Source organism: Balaenoptera musculus, chromosome 9, assembly GCF_009873245.2.
Source record: "Balaenoptera musculus isolate JJ_BM4_2016_0621 chromosome 9, mBalMus1.pri.v3, whole genome shotgun sequence".
Taxonomy (NCBI): Eukaryota; Metazoa; Chordata; class Mammalia; order Artiodactyla; family Balaenopteridae; genus Balaenoptera; species Balaenoptera musculus.
The window spans coordinates 65,392,265-65,413,891 of NC_045793.1; the positions used below are offsets into that span (position 1 = coordinate 65,392,265).

The 21,627-nt window shown below is 34.7% G+C and overlaps 1 protein-coding gene across 11 annotated transcripts in view; it reads left to right on the top strand.

Annotated features, from left to right (window-relative positions):
* Positions 1–21,627, top strand: part of PHF14 (PHD finger protein 14) — a 199,166-nt gene that overhangs the window by 15,924 nt on the left and 161,615 nt on the right. For all 11 annotated transcript variants that reach the window (XR_005021223.1, XR_005021221.1, XR_005021222.1 and 8 more), the window contains exons 5-6: positions 15,781–15,940; positions 20,724–20,835. Coding sequence is in view for 8 of the 11 variants with exons in the window: in XM_036863497.1 (XP_036719392.1) it covers positions 15,781–15,940; positions 20,724–20,835 (272 nt within the window). In the remaining 3 variants the exon portion in view is untranslated. The remainder of the gene's footprint in view (positions 1–15,780; positions 15,941–20,723; positions 20,836–21,627) is intronic.

Here is a 21,627-nt window from a genome sequence, read left to right on the forward strand (position 1 = left end):
TGTTTCCTTTTAGAAATGGCTGGTTGACACTGCATTTATATAAGTAATATCAGCTATTTTACATATGTACTATACTAAGGTTTTCCTGTAATATTTTATGATATTTGAACTGAAATAAGACATACTGAATTTTCAAAGTATAATGGGTGTTATTTTTCAGATTATGTTCATTTAAAATGTGTTTAAAAATAATTAAAATAGATTATTACTGTATGGAAATCAGTATTTCTTTGAAGGTCATTGTTATGATATTTTCCTTCATGGCATTATTTCTAGTTTTTAACTGAAATTTAGATATAGGAAAACGTCTAGTATGTTAGTCTAGTAGAATGTATTATTTAAAAAGTTATTGTTGGGCTTCCCTGGTGGCGCAGTGGTTGAGAATCTGCCTGCCAATGCAGGGGACACGGGTTCGAGCCCTGGTCTGGGAAGATCCCACAGGCCGCAGAGCAACTAGGCCCGTGAGCCACAATTACTGAGCCTGCGCATCTGGAGCCTGTGCTCTGCAACAAGAGAGGCCGTGATAATGAGAGGCCCGCGCACCGCGATGAAGAGTGGCCCCCGCTTGCCGCAACTAGAGAAAGCCCTCGCACAGAAACGAAGACCCAACACAGCCAAAAATAAATAAATTAATTAATAATTAAAAAAAAAAAAAGTTATTGTTGAAGTCTAGTGGTATTATAGTTTCTTCTTTAATAGTTACACTTTTTAATTTTGAACTTGAAAGGAGAATTTGTAGAGTTCATCTTTTAAAATCTGAATATGTTGAAATATGTTGAACATATTTTTATATGTAATTACATATTACATATAATATGTTGTAATATGTTGAAAATGTTTTTCCTGATTATGAATTTTGAACCTTTTTTTAATGTAATTTTTTGTTGTACTTTATTTAAAATTTTTTATTTTGACATAATTTCTGACTTATAGAAAAGTTATAAGAGTAATAGAAAGAATTTCCGTATACTTGGCACTCAGATTTCCAAGATGGTGACATTTTGCTATATTTGTTTTATCTTCTCTCATATAAGTTTTTCCTCACCTCTCTGAGGGTAAATCGTAGACAAAATGTTCAGCTCTACCCCTAATACCTCAATGTATATTTCTTAAGAACAAAGAACAAGGGCATTCTCTTACACAATCACATAATTATCAAAGTCAGGAAATCAGCATTGATAGAATACCATAATCTACTGATTATATTCACATTTTGCCAATCATCCCAATAATGTTGATTCTAGCAAAATAAAATCCAGGATTATGAATTGCATTCAGTTGTCATGTCTGTGTAGGTTCCTTTAATCTAGAACATATTTTGAGTCTTTTGTGTTTCATGCCATTGGCATTTTTGAAGAATACAGGCCAGTTCTTTTATAGAATGTCCTCAATATTGGGGTTTTCTTATGTTTTCTCATGATTAGTTTCAGGTTATGTGCTTTTGGCAGGAGTGCCACAGAAGTTATGTTGTGCTCTCAATGTATTATATTAGGAAGCATGCATGTATGTTTATTTGTCCAGTTACTGATGATGTTATTTTGATCACTTGGTTGAGAGGGTGTTTCTCTGTGGTAAATTTATTCTTTTTTCCTATCAGTTAATTTTTTCTTATCAGGGCCATGACTACTGCAAAACAGTGTTTCTGTGGCCCTTTCTTACTGGCCTTTCTGGTATTATAGCCCTCCTCCCAAATACTTCTGGGCGTCTGCTGGACTCGTGAGACCTGTGGGGCCTGTGCTTCTTTAACCAGTCCTCTTGCCTTCATGTGAAGCTCTCCTCCCTTGCTCTAAGACTCACTGTGGGAATGTCTCCTATTACTGTTATTCATTCTTTTTTTTTTTTTCAGTAATGTTTGTTTAGTACCTTCTGTGTGCTAGGCATTCTGTTGGTTTTAGGCATGTAAAATAAACAATATAGACATTGCTGACGTCATGGAGCTTAAAGTATAGTAAGAGAGACAGGAATGAAAACATAAAACAATAAATATATATCAGGTGGTGGTCTGGACTATGGAGAAAAATAAATCAGGAAAAGGAATATTGGGAGTGCTACGAATGGGGGTGGTCGAGTGGGTAGGTGGAAGTTTGTATGTATAAAAGCTTACACAGAAAATCCTCTCTGTTAAGGTGATATTTGAGCAGTGACCTGAAGGATGTGAGTGAGCAAACCATGTGAATATTTGGGGAAAGAGCACTCCAGAATGAGGGAGTAGTGAGTAAAGATGTTGAAGTGGAAACGTGTTCGGGGTGTTTATATAATGACATGAAGGTTAGTGTGGCTAGAACTGAGTGAGTGAGCTAATTAGTGGTAGAGGCAGAGATGGGGGCAAGCCAGATGAGGCCTTGGAAGTCATAGATTTCAGATTTTACTGTGATGGATCTGGGAAGACCGACATGAGTTTTGAGCAGAGGATTAATAGGATTTGATTTATGTTTTGGAAGGATCACTCTGACTGCTGGGTTGAGAGTAGACTGAAGTGGGTCTAAAGTGGGAATCAGGGAGACCATTTAGGAGACCATAGCAATGATCCAAGAGAGAAATAGGTTTTGAGGTGGAGAGTAAAAGTTTGATTTAAAATTTTTAGAGTTTAGGTAAGATATAGGGGCTGGCGAGATAAATTTGGGACTCATCAGTCTGCAGATGTTATTTAAAACCGTGAGCCTGGATGTGCTATCTAGGGAGTAGTAAAGTGGTCCTAGCACGTCAGAGGAGATGGGGAACACATTGCCAGTGAGATAGGAGAAGAACCTTAAGTAGTGACCTGGAGGTTAAGTAAGGAAGATGTTTCAAAAGAGAAGGTAGCTCTCAAATACTGTTTTTAGAGTAAGATGAAAACCTGTCTTGTGGGAAATTACTCTAATGCAACCGTAGACCCCCAGTACACTACCAGGCAAGCCATCCCAAAGATTATGGGAAAAAAGGGTTACTAACAAAATGTTTATATCACATGGTTTATTAAATAAATGTAAAATACATAAAAGCAAGGGGAAAGATACGGAATTAGTTAACAGACTATGTACTATCATTTCTGCCATATTCTGTTGTTCACACAGAACAACGCTAGTCAAATGTAGGACGGGACATTCCAAGAATGTTAATACTGTGGGCCATCTTAGAGGCTGCCTACCACAGATGCAGAGATTATATGGCATGTTAGTGTGCTGATGGAAGTGACCAGTGGAAAGAGAAAGTTGACAATTGATGATGTAAGGAGAGAAAGTGGAACAGTTGGTGGAGCAAGGGCTTTGAGTACAAGGCTAGAGAGGATGGGATCCAGTACCAAGTGGAGAGATTTAATAGATAAAGGTAGCCATAGTAACTGGAGGGAAAATAGAATATGTGGATACAGATGTAGGTGGGTTGTTAGATGTGGTGGTCAGAGCATGTGGAAGTTATTTTCTGAATGCTTCTTATTTTTTCAGTGAAATAGGAACAGTCATTAGCAGAGTAGAGGTGGGGAGGTGTTGGAGATTTGAGGAGTGAGAGGTTGGTGTAAAATAGTTATTTGGGGGAAAAACACAATACATAATATTGTGTGGGTGTGTATACGTACATACATGTATTCACACGTATATATTATGTGTATATATCATTACCAGATAGCAATAAGGGACCACTTTAGATTAGTAATGAATATAAATTGAGACCAGTCAACATGATTGTATGTATGCATTTTTTTTTTTCCTCCAGGAGTGGTTCAGATTTCTTGGAGGAGTTACAGAGTAGTGGAACATCAAAAGCAGCAGCTGTGCTGCCATTGTTGTATTGATCACCACTGATGGTCACAAGTATGTTACCATTGCTTGTATTCATGACTGTCATTGCTGATGTGTGATGCAGGCATGACCAGTACTATTAGTGTTGTTGACTTTTCATCATGCTGAGGGCACTATCTCTACTTCATAGGTCATAGGTTTGACCATGGATGTGATTTTTAAGGCTAGCACAATGGTTTTAAGAAATTGAATTGATTGCTAACATTTAAAAACTGGGAGATTTTATTTTACACATTCTGGAATTCGTTCTCTTGAAGTTCTGACAGCAGTAGGTTTTCACTCTCTTATGGCAACAATCCTCTGGAGCTGAATAGGGCTGCGTCCTGCTGGTGAAGCCTACAATCTTCAGTTTACCACTGTCTTCTCTCAAATCCCTTGCTCATTTTTGATAGTTGCCTGGTCCCTAGAAGTGTATGACTGTATAGTGCCTCATCTACTTTGAGGGTGATGTGTCTTGCTGCTGGTAGGCAGGCTGCTACGGCCATGCGGTCTCAGTGTCCCACAGCTATGATAGTAAAGCAACTGTTTTATTGTACTATAGGTCCTTTATTTTGGACTCAGGCCTGAGTCTCCTGGGGACTAGTACCATGTACAAATCAGAATGAACCCTCCCCTCTGACGTCTTGTCTTATTTATTTATTTATTGAAGTATAGTGGATTTATAATATTATATTAATTTAAGATGTACGAAGTAGTGATTCAGTATTCTTATAGATTTTACTCCATTTAAAGTTATTACAAAATAATGGCTGTATTTCTATGTGCTGTACAATGTATCCTTGTTATTTATTTCATACGTAGTAGTTTGTATCTCTTAATCTTCTACCCTTATCTTGCCCCTCCTCTCTTCCCTCTCCCCACTGGTAACTGCTAGTTTGTTTTCTATATATTGAGTCTGTTTCTGTTTTGTTACATACGTTTGCTGTTTTATTTTTTTAGATTCCACATATAAGTGATAACATAGGTATTTGTCCTTTTCCGGCTGACTTATTCACCTAAGCATAATATTTACTCTCTAGGTCCATCCACATTGTTGCAAATGGCAGAATTTCATTCTTTTTAATGGCTGAGTAATATTCAATTGTGTATACCAGATCTGCTTTATCCATTCATCTGTTGATGTACACTTAGGTTGCTTCCATATCTTGGCTATTGTAAATAATGCTGCTATGAACATTGGGGTGCATGTATCTTTTCGAATTAGTGTTTCTGTTTTCTTTGCATATATACCTGGCAGTGGAATTGCTGGATCATATGGTAGTTTTATTTTTAGTTTTTTAAGGAACATCCATACTGTTTTCCATAGTGGCTGCACCAATTTACAATCCCACCAACAGTGTACGAGGGTTCCCTTTTCTCTGTATCCTCACCAACATTGTCTTTGTCTTTGTCTTTGATTTAGTCTTGTACCTCTTGGATTCTTAGTATCAATAGATTCTTGTTTAAATGAATGTAGATTTCTGGAAGGACACCCCATTAGTTCTTCTGATGTGTCTAGAGCTATTAAAAGTTCATAATGATACTTGTGCTTCAGATGAATAGTCTCAATAATGGCAAATCTACTTTCTTTCTAAGGAAGCTTTGATTTTTTTAGAAACAGCCAAAAAGTCTTTCTGAGTCAAGGCAGACAAAGAAGATTATCAAACTGAGTGGTAATTTCATTTAGGTCAAAAGCAAGTTGTGTCTATAAAGTCATGTAGCATTTTTTCTTGTGTTATTCATTTAAATGGCTCTGATGGCATTTGAGCATTTGCTAATGATTGCTCATTTTTCTCCCAAGACTAACTCGTTAGAATAGGGGAACTATTTTTATTATGGCAGAAGGAAGAAGGGAAGACACGGAAAGGGAAATTAATACTCCTGAGTGTGATGCTTTGTAGGCTTTTTGAGAGCAAGCTAATATGTGGAAAAAATAAATAAGGAAAACAATAAATACAGAAACTGAATAGTTTCTCTATTCAGAAACTGAATCTTTATGTTGTAGTATAATTGCTTTGTTGGGAGTATTGTTAATTCTGTGAACTTCAGATACGTTCAAACTTAAAGATGCAAATTGTAAATCAAAGTAAAAAATAAATCTTGAGTTTTTTCTTTTATTGTTACTACTTTCTTCCTTTAGTATAAATAATTTTCCCTTTCTTTCATTAATTTTGAGGTTTCTGTTGTATGATTGTGATTATATAATTCTCTTTCTCACTTTCTTAGTAGCTTTTCTTTCTTTTCTTAGTAGTAGTATTAGAGCTAATATCTTGAAAGATTCCTAGTTTTGGAGATTTTAAATGATCTGTTTTGGTTTAAGGGAGAAATGTTATTAAACATAAATGTATATTTTTATAAATCTAATGAATTAAAGTTATGATTAATATAGTGTTCTAATAAAATTGTTATTCCCTGTTTGTCAGTAAACATACCAAATATGGTATTTGGGATCTTTTTTTTTTTTTTTAATTTTATTTATTTATTTATTTATTTATGGCTGTGTTGGGTCTTCGTTTCTGTGCGAGGGCTTTCTCTAGTTGCGGCAAGCGGGGGCCACTCTTCATCGCGGTGCGCGGGCCTCTCACTATCGCGGCCTCTCTTGTTGTGGAGCACAAGCTCCAGACGCGCAGGCTCAGTAATTGTGGCTCACGGGCCTAGTTGCTCCGCGGCCTGTGGGATCTTCCCAGACCAGGGCTCGAACCCGTGTCCCCTGCATTGGCAGGCAGATTCTCAACCACTGCGCCACCAGGGAAGCCCGGGATCCTTTTTAATGTAATTTCCTGTAGGTCATTTTTATCTGACTACTAGTCCAAAAGATTCCTTACCAAATATCACTATTTGTTTGAGAAAGGGTTCTTTTGATATGGATATACTCCTGACTTTTCCATTTAAGTTTTTTTTAGTAGCATTTGGATGGCATCATTAAGAAATTGTGTTGATTAGTAGATCTGTGAAGACTTTTTCATCTTCCACTAGCTTTGTAGCAATCTTGTCTACTAAATAGAAAAAGAAAAAAACCCACATCAAACCCTGCTTAATAATCTTTGGTTACATGGTTGAATTTCTCTTTTGAGGAAAAGTAACAGTAATCCTCAATACAGTAATGTGCAGCCTGATCAGCATATATACATCCTGGAGCCGATTTGGGTCAAGTCTTACTGACACTGTTATGCACTGTTGCCGCCCTGTATTAATTGGAACCTGGGTTGAAAAAATAAGTAATGATGTGTGACCTGGTCCAAATAATGTAGATTTTTTTGTTTTTTGTCTTTTTTCTAGGTGGACCATGTTCTTACTCCTTTTTAGCTTTTAATTTTGTCTTCCTTCTCTAAAACAGGGTCAGCAGCCTCTCAGAAGTAAAGTTTCAATCCTTCAGTTGTTTATCCAAATAGGAGCTTTTATCACTACTTAACTATAGTTTTTTAAAAAATTTTTTTATTTATTTTTTATTACTTATCTCCATGATATCATCTTATTTTTTATTTTATTTTATTTTTTAAACATCTTTATTGGAGTATAATTGCTTTACAATGGTGTGTTAGTTTCTGCTTTATAACAAAGTAAATCAGTTATACATATACATATGTCCCCATATCTCTTCCCTCTTGCATCTCCCTCCCTCCCACCCTCCCTATCCCACCCCTCTACGTGGTCACAAAGCACTGAGCTGATCTCCCTGTGCTATGTGGCTGCTTCCCACTAGCTATGGGTTTTACATTTGGTAGTGTATATATGTCCATGCCACTCTCTCACGTTGTCCCAGCTTACCCTTCCCCCTCCCCGTGTCCTCAAGTCCATTCTCGAGTAGGTCTGTGTTTTTATTCCTGTCCTGCCCCTAGGTTCTACATGACCCTTTTTTTTTTTTCCTTAGATTCCATATATATGTGTTAACATATCGTATTTGTTTTTCTCTTTCTGACTTACTTCACTCTGTATGACAGACTGTAGGTCCATCCACCTCACTACAAATAACTCAATTTCGTTTCTTTTTATGGCTGAGTAATATTCCATTGTATGAATGTGCCCCATCTTCTTTATCCATTCATCTGTCAATGGACACTTAGGTTGCTTCCATGTCCTGGCTATTGTAAATAGAGCTGCAATGAACATTTTGGTACATGACTCTTTTTGAATTATGGTTTTCTCAGGGTATATGCCCAGTAGTGGGATTGTTGGGTTGTATGGTAGTTCTACTTTTAGTTTTTTAAGGAACCTCCATACTGTTCTCCATAGTGGCTGTATCAATTTACATTCCCACCAACAGTGCAAGAGGGTTCCTTTTTCTCCACACCCTCTCCAGCATTTATTGTTTGTAGATTTTTTGATGATGGCCATTCTGACTGTTGTGAGGTGATATCTCATTGTAGTTTTGATTTGCATTTCTCTAATGATTAGTGATGTTGAGCATTCTTTCATGTGTTTGTTGGCAATCTATATATCTTCTTTGGAGAAATGTCTGTTTAGGTCTTCTGCCCATTTTTGGATTGGGTTGTTTGTTTTTTTTGATATTGAGCTACATGAGCTGCTTGTAAATTTTGGAGATTAATTCTTTGTCATTTGCAAATATTTTCTCCCATTATGAGGTTGTCTTTTCATCTTGTTTATGGTTTCCTTTGCTGTGCAAAAGCTTTTTAAGTTTCATTAGGCCCCATTTGTTTATTTTTGTTTTTATTCCCATTTCTCTAGGAGGTGGGTCAAAAAGGATCTTGCTGTGATTTATGTCGTAGAGTGTTCTGCCTATGTTTTCCTCTAAGAGTTTTATAGTTTCTGGCCTTACATTTAGGTCTTTAATCCATTTTGAGTTTATTTTTGTGTATGGTGTTAGGGAGTGTTCTAATTTCATTCTTTTACATGTAGCTGTCCAGTTTTCCCAGCTCCACTTATAGAAGAGACTGTCTTTTCTCCACTGTATATTCTTGCCTCCTTTATCAAAAATAAGGTGACCATATGTGCCTTGGTTTATCTCTGGGCTTTCTATTCTGTTCCATTGATCTATATGTCTGTTTTTGTGCCAGTACCATACTGTCTTGATTACTGTAGCTTTGTAGTACAGTCTGAAGTCAGGGAGCCTGATTCCTCCAGCACTGTTTTTCTTTCTCAAGATTGCTCTGGCTATTTGGGGTCTTCTGTGTTTCCATACAAATTGTGAAATTTTTTGTTCTAGTTCTGTGTAAAATGCCAGTGGTAGTGTAGTCATTTTCACAATGTTGATTCTTCCAATCCAAGAACATGGTATATCTCTCCATCTGTTTGTATCATCTTTCATTTCTTTCATCAGTGTCTTATACTTTCCTGCATACAGGTCTTTTGTCTCCTTAGGTAGGTTTATTCCTAGATATTTTATTCTTTTTGTTGCAATGGTAAATGGGAGTGTTTCCTTAATTTCTCTTTCAGATTTTTCATCATTAGTGTATAGGAATGCAAGAGATTTCTGTGCATTAATTTTGTATCCTGCTACTTTACCAAATTCATTCATTAGTCCTAGTAGTTTTCTGGTAGCATCTTTAGGATTCTCTATGTATAGTTTCATGTCATCTGCAAACAGTGACAGCTTCACTTCTCCTTTTCCGATTTGGATTCCTTTTATTTCTTTTTGTTCTCTGATTGCTGTGGCTAAAACTTCCAAAACCATGTTGAATAATAGTGGTGAGAGTGGACAGCCTTGTCTTGTTCCTGATCTTAGTTGAAATGGTTTCAGTTTTTCACCATTGAGGACGATATTGGCTCTGGGTTTATCATATATGGCCTTTATTATGTTGAGGTAAGTTCCCTCTATGCCTACTTTCTGGAGGGTTTTTATCATAAATGGGTGTTGAATTTTGTCGAAAGCTTTTTCTGCATCTATTGAGATGATCAAATGGTTTTTCTCCTTCAATTTGTTAATATGGTATATCACATTGAGTGATTTGCGAATATTGAAGAATCCTTGCATTCCTGGGATAAACCCCACTTGACCATGCTGTATGATCCTTTTAATGTGCTGTTGGTTTCTGTTTGCTAGTATTTTGTTGAGGATTTTTGCATCTACGTTCATCAGTGATATTGGCCTGTAGTTTTCTTTGTGACATCTTTGTGTGGTTTTGGTATCAGGGTGATGGTGGCCTCATAGAATGAGTTTAGGAGTGTTCCTCCTTCTGCTATATTTTGGAAGAGTTTGAGAAGGATAGGTGTTAGCTCTTCTCTAAATGTTTGATAGAATTCACCTGTGAAGCCATCTGGTCCTGGGCTTTTATTTGTTGGAAGATTTTTAATCACAGTTCAATTTCAGTGCTTGTGATTCGTCTGTTTATATTTGCTATTTCTTCCAGGTTCAGTCTCAGAAGGATGGGGATTTTCTAATTCTATCATTCCTTCTACATTTATCAGGCAGCATTTATTTTGTAGAGAACTTCTCCCCTTTTATCCTTTTCAGTATTACTGTGGTCTCACACATTATTATCTATAACCTGATTACTCTTTCTGATGCTTAAATTGTCCAAATTTGACCAGTGAAGAGCCCCTTTCATCAGGCTCTTACTTACACGCACGTGTGCACATACGCATATGCATATTTGCACAGTCCCTGCCCTGAAATAAGTGCATAAATAAGATAAATTCCATGGTATTTTCCTCCCCTATAACTCACTGTATTTCACTCATCTCTTTATTTCTCTCACTCTTCTCTTAATCTTGAGATTCTTTTTCATATGAGTACATAGGGATTTTTTTTTTCCATAGGGATATTTTATTATCATTTTTTAATGGTATGTAGTTAGCTATAGAATGGTTCAACCATAATGTATTTACTTTTTTTGTTTGTAGTTTTTTGCTTATATATAGTGCTAACAAATATGTCGTATATATTCATGTAATAATTTCTGTGGGATAGATTCCTAGAGTGAATCAAAAGATAAGTGCATTTAAACTGTTAACAAACTTTGCCAGATTGCCCTTCAAAAAGACTGTATTTATTTGTATGCTTACCAACAGTGTACAAACTACTTGATAACTCTGCAACACTGCATATTAATAAATTAAAAAAAATATTTTAGAGACTATCTCAATTAAAATATGTGTTCACTTTATTTGTATTGAAGTTTGGTATCTGTGGCTATTTTCTTTTTTTTTTTTCTGTTACTTTCTTTATATTTCTCTTGTCATTTCTTGTCTTTTTCTCATTGACTTCTTGGAATTTTTTTTTTAATGTTAATCCTTTGTTAGCTATATGTGTTACAAATAGTTTTCATCCTTGTGAATACTTTTTCCACCCTGTCCTGTACCTTTTAACTTTGTAGTATTTTTCACTGTTTAGAATGTTCATTTTTATACACATATGTAGATATTTCTCTGATACTTTTAAAGTTCCAAAATGAACTTTTATCTAAAATTAATGAATTTAGAAGATGTGAAATTTTCTAAGGCATAATAGGAAACTAGTGTTGCTAGATTTTATGTTTTTGGTTTTGTTTTTTAATCAGGTGCCTAAGTGACAGATTTCCATATTGTAAGTCGGCCATGCAACTTTTCCTTAAACATTTCATGGTTAAACATGAACTTATTAAATGTTTTATTTTAGAGAAAACTAACTGTCCTTCATAATATATTGCATGAATAGTAAATAAAATGTGGGAACTATAGAACAGAGAGAAGATAAAACATTTCTAACAGTCCTAATATCCAGACAACCATAGTTAGTGCTCTTGTGTATTTCCTTTATCATTTCTTTTTCTTTTTTCCCTTTTTAAAAAAAATATACTTATGCTTAAGTAATTATAATTTAGGTAAGTTTTTTTTAAATTAATTAATTAATTAATTTTATTTTTGGCTGTGTTGTGTCCTAGTTGCTGTGCGCGGGCTTTCTCTAGTTGCGGCGAGCAGGAGCTACTCTTCATTGCGGTGCGCGGGCTTCTCACTGCAGTGGCTTCCCTTGTTGCAGAGCACGGGCTCTAGGCATGCGGGCTTCAGTAGTTGCAGCACGCAGTCTCCGTAGTTGTGGCTCATGGGCTCTAGAGCGCAGGCTCAATAGTTGTGGCTCCCGGGCTTAGTTGCTCCGCGTCATATGGGATCTTCCCGGACCAGGGTTCGAACCCGTGTCCCCTGCATTGGCAGGTGGATTCTTAACCACTGCGCCACCAGGGAAGTCCTAGGTAAGTTTTTAAGTTGAGATTTTGCTAAAAGATAGTTTTCCAGATGTGCTTATTAAATGTATAACTGTCTATTTTTCAGAGTACTTATTTCATCTAAATGTAGATGAACCTCTTTTCTTTTTGGGTTGCAACTTGTCACTTAGTATAAGCACCTTTGTGACAAGATCTTGTAACTGACTTGTAATAGTAGGGTACCCCTGACTGTGATGTCAGTTATTATGAGGTATTGATTGCACTGTGTCTGAAGAAAAATGTCACCTACATGTCATAGTACATGACGGAGCATTAGGTAGCACACTTGCCAGCAATGCATTAAATAAGGTCTACTAAGATATTTTCCCCCATTTGTTTATTTTTCAGTCTGTTAGCCTAGCCCTAGACTATTTTTATTTCTTAGCATATGCAAAAATATATTCTTATGAGTGTTTACTGAGTAGTAAAGTATGTTCAAGTTATAACCATTTGGACTTTATATGTGAGCAGGCACTTTCTCTCTTTTATGCTTTAGGATATATTTGTGACAGGTATCATGCATGTTATCAGTTCTTTTCTCATAAACAACAATATTACTCAATTTAAAATCTTTTATTTTAGTGGGTTTTGTAATCAGAGGTCTAGTGATAGGATGTTAAGTACAGAAAAATGTTTTAAATTTTGTGTTCCTGTTTTTTTATTTTCTATACTGAGAGATAGTTAGAATAGATGTTAAATACTTACTGCAGATGAGGTAACTCAGCCTCAGAGATGTGGTTTGTCTAAAGTTACATAGCTAGAAAGTAGAAGACTGTAGGTCTTTTGGTCTCCCGTGCCAAGCTGAATGGGAAAATTTCCACTGATTTGGATTATACGTATTCTTGTATAACTCAAAACAGTTGTAAGCACATTTTATATTATTTTGCATTAAATATGATTTGTATAAGTTGCATGTGCTACCCAGAGGTTGATTGTTAGACAGCCATAGAACCATGTTTTCTCTGTTTACCCATTTAAAAACATGAAAAACCTATATGAAATAGGTTTTATATATCTATAAATTTTTTATTTTATATGTTTACCCATATAAAAAAAAGACTTTTTTTCTGTAATCATATTGAAGGTGTACTTTTTGCATCTATTACTCAAAATTAGGTAGGAGAGAATAAACCTTGTTTTATGGTAGTTTAAATTCTTTTATCTATGGAAGAAAGAAAAATATTTAAAAATATATTTAGTCATTAATTAAAATGGATTAGAGTGGATATAAATGCTAGAACTTTGGTCTAGAGCTCAGTAAACTCAACAGGTATGGCAGAGAAATAGGGGAAAAGTGGCAGGGGAAAGTGGCAAGTAAAGAACTCTGTAAGGGTAATAACACAGTGTGGATTATTTTTCAAGGGCAGTGAAGCTGAAGAAGAAATACTTATCCACTTGCTGGTTGTTCTTTGTGCTTATCTGATACCAGTCTTCTAGGTTACAAAGTAGGAATTTCCTAGGAGAGACCCTCAGAAATCACTTCGCAGGTTGTTTGTAGGTGGTTTAATCATTATGCAGGTGTTTGTCAGGTGTGTGGTATATTCTTTAAAAATTAGAATTGAGACTGCTTTATTCTAAAAGAGTGAACTGCTGTGATTTACCTTGATATTGGTGAATGAGATGAATAAAATGGATAGTCACTTGGGGGTTTTATTATCTTGGGACTTTGTGTGAATACAAATGAAAGAATTTGCCTCGAAGGAATATTATTTTGTAAAGAAAATAGACTTTTCTCTTTGTAGTATTGCATAACCTTTTGAGAAATCAAATTGACTGTTTTTATTGTTTTATGATTTTTTTGAATAAAATATTTTGCTTACTGTTGCCTTTACTGAAGAATATTCTTCTATTGGTGATAGTTAATAATAACTACTCCCAGAAGAAAATTTTCTTTTTCATTTTATAATTTATCATTTAAAAAATGTATATCTAAACAGAAGTGATGAAGTTGATAATTATTACCAAGCACAATTTAATGATATTAAAGAAATTAATATTTTGATTCCTTTTCTTATCTTGTGCATGATAGTCTAGCTCCTTTAAAATCTTTTCTCTGGCATTCTTTCGTTTGACTTTTCAGATTATGTTAAGGTTCACCATTATAAAGCCTTTGAATAACATAAGCTTCACAATAATTAAGGGATTTGCGTGAGGCAGCTTATGTAAGTCACAGTTGCAAACAACTTTTTAGTTTTCTGCCTACTAGGATATTTTAATTATAATCTATATGGAGTGGTACTACTGTGTGAATAAAATACTTATGCATGACTGTTGACCTATGAACGACATCTAGTAAATTAATGTTGGTAGTTTAAAATTATTTATTAATGTGTATGGTTCTTTTTCTTTCTGGGTGATTTGTTCAACTCAGTATTTATTTACATACTTATTTATTTGTTTTAACTTGGATGTCTTTGGTGGTTATGAAAAGACGCTTTTCAACAGGCTCCTGTTGTCTGTGTAGTGTATAACCAGTTTCAGTAATCACATGAGCTTACATTGGATGCATATAAACTTACCTACATGGTGAATCCTTTTGAGAGATGCTTGTTACTTATATATGTTTCTCATAGTGGTTTTTTTTAATGGCTTCAGTTTATTGAAGGGTACTTTGGGTACTTAGTGCCCTTTCGAATTTGGCACTAAGATTACCCTCCTAGAATAAACCTGGTCAAAAGTATCCTGGGAAGGTTGATAATAGGCTACCTGTAGAAGTGACCTATCTTGACAGGAAATAAATGTCTTAGGATATCAGAGAAATGCCCAAGCCTAAAGACGATGAACATACATTGGAACTAGAATAAGGTTGTAATCTATTTAATTACTACATATGCATTAAATTATTTTTCTTAAGTATGTTTTGTCATTAGGGCAGTATCTTCCTTTCTGGAAAAAGAGAGTTAGATAATATGAAGTTTGTGGTGTATCCAGCACTATTTAGGTAAAAGAAAACAATTTAGGAGTCATGACTATTGTAGTCACCAGGGAGGTACTCTTTATTATAAGCCATCAATAATAGTTGATGTCCTACTCTAAAATGTAGAGAACTATGCTACATTATCTTCTTTGTTTGGTATGTTCATGAGGATATTTAAAATTTTTTTAATCACATTAGCTGCTTAAATAATTTAACCCTCAGAATATCGAGTTATCAGTGAATGAAAAAAGGAAAAAGAGTATTCTCGTCTTTTCATTCATTTCAGTTATGGATACATTTTTACAGAAGATAGAAGAATTATAAATGTTTAAAAAGATCAAATACCTTGTATAGCTCTAGATTGGCTCAGCTGTGAATAGAACTCACTTGTCTAACTCTAGTCTGAATTATTCAGATTGTTCTATAGCCTTAATTTATATGTGTGCGTGTTTCTGTATTATTTTCCTTTTACTAATACTAACTTTGCATTTGTGGTTGCATGAATTTGTGTTTTAATCTGCCACCTCCAAAATTAGATCAGAGGCTTTTTGTTTGTATGTTTTGCATGATCATGGTCTTTTATATATGTGTTCAGTACAAAGGGAGCTCAAAAATATTTACTAATTAATAGCTCCTAGACTCAATAGTTCTGATTTCTTTTTAATGAAAATGCATATTTTTATGTATTTTTTTAATTAAAAAAATTTTTAAAGAACCATAAAATTTCCCCCTTCTGTAATGCTTTCCAGTAGGTCTAAAACTATCTTAAAGAGTCATTTATTTCATTGCATATACTATGGTAGGTGAAAAACTATTTTTATAAAATGATTTCACTTCTGTGTTTTGGCTTTAATATCATTCTTATAAACCATTAATTTTTCACTACTTCCTTTCCCTTTTTCTTTTGTAACTTTATAAATGTGAGTTTAAAAAATAAACTCTATTTAATCATACTCTTTTTTTCTTTTAGGTTGTTATGGAGTTGATGGAGAGAGTGACTCTATTATGAGTTCAGCTTCTGAAAACTCCACTGAACCTTGGTTTTGTGATGCCTGTAAATGTGGTGTTTCCCCTAGCTGTGAACTATGTCCCAATCAGGATGGAATTTTCAAGGAGACAGATGCTGGAAGGTTGATGTCATAATTCTGTTGGGTTAATATGCCTGCTTTATAATGCATATGCTTCTGACTGTTTTCCTATTTATGATTTTCTGAGTTACACACTTTCATTTGATTGCTTCTTTGTGTCTTTTTGGCATAGAGTAAATGGACAGGAGGCTACAGATCAGGGCAGGGAGGAGAAAAGATCATTTACTGAGGATCTGCCTTTGCCTTTATAACCCATAATCCCATTTAATCTTAGTAATGACTGTATGATAAGAGAGATGGTAAAGTTTCCTATTTTATAGGTAGTACCTGAGGCTCAGATCATTACATAGTTTTAATTTGAACAAGTCCATAGTTAAATTTGAACTCAGATCTGTTTGACTTCAAGAGTATATCAGGAAACAGAACCCATACAGTGATTTTAAAAGGGGATGTTTAATGTAAAGAATTACTAAGCTATGATAAACAGTAACCATAAGATATAAAAGAACTCTAAAGAATAACACTGTAGGGCTGAGGGAGGGTATCCAGGGAATGACAAACTTGGAAGGAAGACACCTTCCCCAAGGCTGGGGTTCAGGCCTTGTTAGAGAAAGTGTAGTTCCAGCCTACTGGATGGCAGAGAAGTTGGCTGGTTTGCCTGGGTCAGTACCTAGTCTACAGTTCTTGGCAAGTGGGTGGCTGGGCAGTGGTTCAAAGCCTGGAGTGTATGGTGTCTGTGTTGAGAGGCCCACAGAAAAGTGATCTCCAGCCTGGGCCTGCAGGGTCACTGAGGGACGATGCATGTGGTGGGGTAGAGCACTGGCGGATGTCCTCTTCCCATCCTGCAGAGAAGCCCCTTCCTCCTACAATGCCTTCTTCCACTCCCTGCTGAGACAGCTTAGTATGATGCTCACTGTAAAGGAGAAATGCTGAAGGGATTCTGTCCATTGTTGCAAAGCAGATATTGAAGGGTGAATTTGAGCTGAGAGGCAATAAATTGATAACTGGCACAAAGACCTGTGTTCTTTTCACTATATTCACACTCATCTTTATTACCACATTTGAGCAGTTGCCATCATCATAGTGTTGGCATCTTTCATGTTTTTCTTCTAAGGAGACTACCAACTGGGATGGGTGACTGATATATAAGAGTAGTTCCTAACCTTTTATATTTTATGGGTCACTACTTACCCTCCTCCCCCATGTAAGAGGGGGTGCTCAACTTTTTATTTTGCCACATACATATATTTCAGTATTTTTACTAAACATTTAATATTTTAACAAGAATAACAAAATAACTTGTACAAATTATCACCATTATTTTTCATATTTTAACATATTGAAAAGGATAGGATACATTTTATCCCAGAATAAAGGACAGTCTTTTAAATTTAATAAATTTTTTTTAGTAAAGTAAAAAATATTTTTCTTATTTTTCTCATTTTTACCTCAATTGGCGGACAGGCCCTTGAGAAGTATTGCCATACAAGATTATTGGGATTGCATAGGGTCTACCATGGAATCTCGGAGAACCCTGTGTTGATGTTTAGGAAAAATGACTAAAAATCTTACCTCTTGTCCGTCATTGCCCATCCCCAAAATAAAATAAATATATAACAAATTATTTGATGTATTGACTTGAGTCTGTGGTCTGTATCATGGACAAGAGCATTATTTTATGTTTGGAGTGACTTTGGCCTGGAATTAGGGAATTTAGTACAACATTAAAAGCATGTACTTTCAGGTTGGACCGCCTATATTTGAATTCTAGTCTTTTCCTTCTAACTGTAATTTTAGATTTAACCATTTTATGCCTCAGTTTCCTAGCACTTTTGAGAGAATTAAATGAGATGATTTCTATAAACAGTGTAGTTTCTGGAGTGTAGTAAGTGTTTAATAAATATCTCCTTAGTTCTGCTACTGCTACTACTAGTGATTTTTATTACCAATATTATTCTACTTAAGGTAATCATAGAATACCAACTGCATAAATTCTTTCTTATTAACTCTTTAGTCCTGAGAGTTGAAATTTATGGTGATAAATTGTTGTGAATAAGTATGGCAGCTTTGGAAAACCCAGAGCTTCGTTTTAGGGAAGAGCATTTATTTTACCTTTTTTCTTGTCAATAATTTGAAGTCTCTATTGAAAAGCAACTATAAAGTAGCTCTCTTATCACACTAATATATACTATGTACTAATACATAGTCCACAAAATAACTTGGAAAGTTTTTCTGAATGAAGGAAAGGGAGGCCTCTTTAACCATTTAGTTTTACTGAGAGATATTTGTATTGACTTCTGTGGATCTTACATGTATGTAGACACCTCCCTTCATGGTGCAGCCTGGCAAGTTTTTTTATACTGTTTGAACATTTTATTTGTGTTGATGTTCACACTCACCTGTAGGCTAGTGTGGAAAGTACAGGTCTTGATATAGTTTGAAGGATGTAATACTAGCTTGAATCAAGGCAAAAAAAGCCAAGACATTTGACAAGCTATTTAGTATTCTAGCTAAAATGCAAAACAGATGAAAAGAAAGAACAATGCATGGAAAGAATGAAAAAGGTTTTGAAATTAACTTCTATTACGTAGTCTAATTAAACTTTTTCCCCCTCTGTTTCTGATGGGACCCACAAATTCTACAATAGAAGATGATGTGATTTAATGTGAGAAGACCATCAGCACATTCTTATCATTAAATTTTTATTTTTTTTCTTAGGGAATGTGTTTTATCCTGTGTTAATGGTATTAAAAACCTGATTATAGGAAGTATTAGACATGCTTTAATATAATAGGGTACCAAGCCCTATGCTGCAAACATTTCACATACATCATTGTAACTTCCAAACTACATGGTGCGTACATGGTGCTCCGTTCCTAGTAAACACTTAGTAATTAATTACTGAATGAATAAATGAAGGAATGAAAATAACATCCTGGAAGTGAATTTTTTAATATGTTATAAAGGCACTACAAATACAAGACATTTCAAAATCAAATTTGATGGATGAATATAGTTCCCATTCTGAAATGAGTTTTTTGAGAAGTAGCTTTCTACTTAGTTTGCTTTATTAAAATATGTAAATTTAAAAGAATCTATTAATAGCTTCTATGCTAGAATGAAAATTCTGACGCTTTGTTTTTTGGTGCTTTTATGGGATGCTTGTTTTCTGCTCCTTTCCCTAATCAACATCTGTCTTCATAGCTCCAAGCAGAATGGATGGTAAAGTAACAAGGAAAATTATTCCTTTTTGATTTCTCAGTTTGTCTTAATTACAAGGTTCTAAAGTATGTGCAGCTAAACAAATGAACAAAAAACGATATACAACATATATTAAAAAGGACCAAAATTGTCTCAGCTGTTTGATATGTATTTTAATAGAGAGTCAAGTTGGCATCCTCACATGAGTGGTTGGGGGAAATGACACACTTGTGTGCCAATCACACTGAAATGTCAGTTTAAATCTGTAGTACTTGTGTGACTTGTACTAAAACATTTTAAGAAGGTCAGTAGGAAGCAAGCAGCCAGCTGTTGGGTTTATCAAAGATAAACTTGTACAGAGTACAACAGCATTTAACACACCAGTGGAGCATGAGAAAACTGCGCAAATTAAATTGAGAAAGCAGCTGCTTGTTGAAGATGTGTATCTTTATATTGAACTCCACAGGATGCATTTGGGAGGTTGGATTAAAACATTTTATCTAGAAAATCTCAAAACCTTGGAGTTTCTTCCCAATAAAAAAAGATAATTTTTAAAGATTTGTAACTCTTTTCCCCAGTACATCTATAAAGTGATTCTTAGTCTTATTTCTTTAAAACACATAATGCATCACAAAACAGAACCATGTAGCAATGATAGCCTCTCAAGCTGTGATAAAGCAAAATTTGTTGTTAATATTTTCACAAGGTTAAGAGATATTTGCCATCTCATTTTTACCCTCTGTCTTGCAGAAGTGATATAGATCTGTTTACATTTCAAAATCTAGTGATCCTGTGTTTTGTTTGATTGTAAGCAAACAGGGTGCCTAATATATTTTAAAAATGTTCAGAGCAGTTTTTAAAAAATGGAATTAGAATCAACTCCTATTTATTTTTTCTGTTTAGTATATTTAAACTGAACATTCTTTGTTTAGTGTTGTAGCATCATTCAGACTTCAAAAAATATATGTGGGGCACCTACGTTTTAGTACATAGGTTTGTATGGTGAACAGATGAGTTGAATGAAATATGACTTTCTTATATTATTACAACTGTTCTGTACAGTCTTCTAGCAATCAGTTTCAACCTGGGAAGAAAGAAAGTTAAGATGCACACCAAAAATTGTTTTAAAATATGTCCTTAAGGATTATCTAGTAGCTTTTAGAAAAAAGTAACAGGAAAGAGCAATTTTATGTGATTTATGCAGAGTAACTTCCCAAGTCTTAAATTAGGATCTTTAATTCTCAGAGTGCTTAAAATAATGAATGTGAATACCTTTCCGTGCATGTGAAAATGATGTTTCATTTGAATAGTGGTTTTGTGCAAATATTTAAGAATAACAGATAAGTGCAAAGTGCGGTGAATTTTAAGTGAAAGGCAATTATAGATGTTAACTCTCACCTTTGGCTAAGCTGCTGGAAAAGTAGCGCTTATTGCAGTTCCTTTTTCTATAAATGATATCATTGTATAGGTGTTCCATATTCTTTAGTTGTGTGTCTGAGATTGTGAAATCTGATCATAAAATTCTTGGAGTAGTTATTTGAGATGACACATATTTTACATTTATTTTCCTGTGGGCATTTTATCCGAAGGTCTGATAGCAAAATCATATCTTTTCTCCGTATAGATGGGTTCACATTGTTTGTGCCCTGTATGTTCCTGGTGTAGCCTTTGGAGATATTGACAAATTGCGACCAGTAACACTCACAGAAATGAACTATTCCAAATATGGTGCCAAGGTAAGACAAAGTGTTTTTGATTGTCTAAGAGAAAGTTTTTACTTGTTAGTTTACATGACTTTTTACTAATATCATTGTTGACTACAGAAATGCTTATTACTAATTGTGCTATTGGAGAGCAGTTAGCACTAAATCATTTAGTATTGCTAGTAATTTTCCCAGAGAGCCAATAATGTATAAATTCTTCTGTATATTTGTATAACTTGTGGGGTATAATGGTAGTTGATGCCACTGCTGTTTTCCTCGTATTTAGCACACTGCTTAGTGCATAATGAATTCTCAGACTACATCCTTATTTTTAATCAGTTGGATCAAATACAAGCTTAATTTCTGACTTTACTTTTGAAGTGGAATTTATTAAAATTATGAAAAGAGTACAAGAAGCACCCATTATTTTACTTCCACTGCAGAAGGCCAACAGAATTTTTTTCTTTTTTTTTTTTTTTTAATAGCAAATGATTCTCAGCCTCAATAGTTTATAAATAGGTTTTTAACTGTGACTGAGTTTTAGGATTATAAGTGATAAGATTACCCACTTATGAATTTAAACTTAAGTATGTAATTATTGCAAACATCTTCAGAATACTAGAACTAATTAGGCAATAATATATTCTCTTTTCATTACTACGTATTGGGCAGTTGGGAAGGAAGACTCTTGAAGAGCATTAGTAACATATTAAAGGTGGGGTGGGAAACTTACAGATTGTTGGAAAATTCTGATTTGAAATTTTTAAAATTTCACAATTTCTTCTGTTATATCCAGAATATCCTCTTTGGGCTTTAAACACCATC